Raw genomic sequence first — 2,882 nt, forward strand, 5'->3', positions numbered from 1 at the left:
CCTGTCTGCCTATTGAGACCAGTCCATTTCCTTACCTATAGACAATAGGTAAAGTTAAATGTAGGGCTTTTATTTTTTGTTGTTGTTGTTTAAAAATAAATAAATAAATGGCTTCAATGCAAAGTATTTTCCTCAGAAGGCACATTTATTCTAAGTGACTCTTGCTGGTTTACACACACCCTGTCCTTTCTCTTGCTTTGGAAAGTTGTTCCACTTGATTGCTCAGTTTGCCTCTTTGAGTCAGGGGAATTATAAAGGCAATGAAGACGCAGCCAAGTCCCACGTAGCGTGTGCCAGATTCACGCTGATTTAAAGTTTTGTGCAGACTGACTCTGAAACTTTCTTTGTACAACGGACAAGGACTTTGGGAAAAAGTTGCTCATTTTTTTGCTAGCAGTGCACGCCTGGCTCAAGGAACCTGCTGAAGGGTGCTCACCTTCCAAAAGCAACATGGTCAGCAGTGCTTTACAGATTGCTGGGCTGCTTATTGGTGGCCTTGGCATGATTGGGACATTTGCTGTCACAGGCATGCCTCAGTGGAGGGTGTCTGCCTTTATTGAGAGCAATATCATCGTGTTTGAAACCATTTGGGAAGGCCTCTGGATGCACTGCATCAGACAAGCCAACATCAGGATGCAGTGCAAGGTCTACGACTCCGTGCTGGCCCTCTCACCGGACCTGCAGGCATCCAGAGGGCTGATGTGTGCTGGGTCAGTGCTCTCGTTCCTCGCTTTCGTGGTTGCCATTATCGGGATGAAGTGTACACGGTGCACACAGAGCAGCTGGCAAGCCAAGGGCTATATTATTCTGACAGCTGGGTTCCTCTTCAGCCTCTCGGGTATCGTCGAGCTCATTCCAGTCTGCTGGGTTGCCAACACTATCATCAGTGACTTCTACAACCCTGCTATCAATGTCGCACAGAAAAGGGAGCTTGGAGAGGCCCTCTACCTGGGCTGGGTGTCTGCCTTCTGCCTTGTTGCTGCTGGAGCCATATTCTGTTGCTTTTACTGCTGTTGTGAGAAAATCAGAAGCTATGGATATTCTGCACCAGCCCAGTATCCCACTCAGACTCAGCACAGGGAGACTGAAATCGCATACTCCAAAAGTCAGTATGTCTAGATGGCTCCTGTCTTTTCCTGTTTTTGAAGTGTTCAGTCTGTCTGGATGGATTTTGAGCTTCTGCCCAAAAAGGGTAGCTAGAAAGCTGCCTTTGCCTTCTGCCCTGTAACTGCTCTGCTGCTGGGACAGTGTTTCAGATCTGTAGTTATCTCCAGTGTGATCTGCTGTGGCTAGTGCTGCAGCATGGACAATTTTAATGCATTGAAAGATTATTTTAGTAGTAACTTGCTGCAGCATGGACAATTTTAATGCATTGAAAGATTATTTTAGTAGTAACTTGGAACAGCTTTTGGGTTGCATGGCTTTGCTTTGGGTTGCATTTGATGTGTGAAATGGTGACAAAGGTCTTAAAGTTCTGTTGTGATATGAAATCCTGGCCTATTGCAAAGAGGAGGGGAAGTAAGCAGCTGTTTGGAGTTTTGTTTTTCCTGCCTGGGAAAGAGGGGATAGTAGTGAATAAGGACAAGATAATAATGATTTAAAAGTAATTGATTTACTATAGGTTTAATGAAGAATTTATTCAGCAGGGGAAGGTAAGCTAAAATACATGAAAAATTGGATTAGGTGATCTTTTGAGGTCTCTTTCAACCCTTAAGATTCTGTGATTTCAAAGCATAAACATAGCTCTATGTTCATCCTAAATATTGTCTTTTTGGTGAAAGTTAATGTTTCTTTTGTAATACATACTAGTCAAACCAGTTCACATCCTTCTTTTTAGAAGTAGCAGTATTCCCTTGCAAACTCCTTGCACAGATCACAAGCACTGTGCTGGTTACCTGCCATGGGACTCTGTGTTATACATATTTTTAAATAAGAGACTTTTATAAAATCAGGCCAATAATTTTGCTGAGGCCCATTCACTTGAGCTTATGCCTAGAAAATGAGCAGCGATAGTATTTTCTCATGCTTCACATTAAAACAAGCTAGTCAGTCTTTATAGTAAGATCACACACCTTTGATAAGCTACAATGTAAAAAAGATTAATTTACTGAAAAATAATAATTCTATAAAAGTTAATTTAATAGATTACCCAATTTAATCAATAGTAGTAATATTTTAATAGAATTTTGTAACTGGGATGTAAAGTGTAACTCCAGACTCAAGCAGATCAATGGAATTTTGCCTTTGACTGAACTAGGAACGCAATTCAATTTGTGGTTTTTGATGGAGAACAGCATTCTTGTTCTAGAGTTCAATTGTTTTTTAAATATTTTATAGAAAGTTTATTATGCCACCTGTAGTTCTCTAGTAAATTCCTTGGACTATTACTGTGTAAAAGTTTGGAAGCAAATTCTTCCCTTTGTAAGATGCAACTTTGAACAAACTAGAAGAAATCAAAATCTGCTCTAGAACTCTCTTCATGGTGTTTGTAAGATACACAGCAAGATGTGCTCAATTATGTAATTTTATTTTATGTTTCCTCCTTTTTTTAAAGCAAATATTTGATTCTATGATATGTATCTGTGTCATGTGCATGATCTTTCTGTGTGGATGTATTTTTGTTTAGTTCCTTCATTAGTGTTCACATGCTCGTCCAATCTCTTTTATGGGTGAAAGAGAGTGGAGGAGAGATCCTGCTGTTAGCAGCACTTTGTGAATATCCTACACAGAATTCACAATTCAGAACACCAGGGTTTTAATGATGTCTATTATAAAGTCACCTGCCTAATTCATCTCTCTAAAAGGTAAGTACAAGATCTTACTCAGACATGACATATAGATACTGGTGCACTGTAGTTATCTCTGCTGTCAAAACACAGACT

General features: G+C 40.0%; 1 protein-coding gene across 1 annotated transcript; it reads left to right on the forward strand.

Annotated features, from left to right (window-relative positions):
• The first annotated feature begins 450 nt into the window (after positions 1-450).
• LOC104556334 (claudin-8) lies at positions 451-1,119 on the forward strand. Its single transcript, XM_010200144.2, has one exon. The coding sequence runs from the start codon at positions 451-453 to the stop codon at positions 1,117-1,119; it is 669 nt and encodes a 222-aa protein (XP_010198446.1).
• Positions 1,120-2,882: the final 1,763 nt, after the last annotated feature.

The sequence above is a fragment of the Colius striatus genome, chromosome 1, assembly GCF_028858725.1.
Source record: "Colius striatus isolate bColStr4 chromosome 1, bColStr4.1.hap1, whole genome shotgun sequence".
NCBI classification, from domain to species: Eukaryota; Metazoa; Chordata; class Aves; order Coliiformes; family Coliidae; genus Colius; species Colius striatus.

Coding starts and splice junctions, on each gene's coding strand:
- LOC104556334 (XM_010200144.2), top strand. CDS start 451: ATGGTCAGCAGTGCTTTACAGATTGCTGGGCTGCTTATTGGTGGCCTT.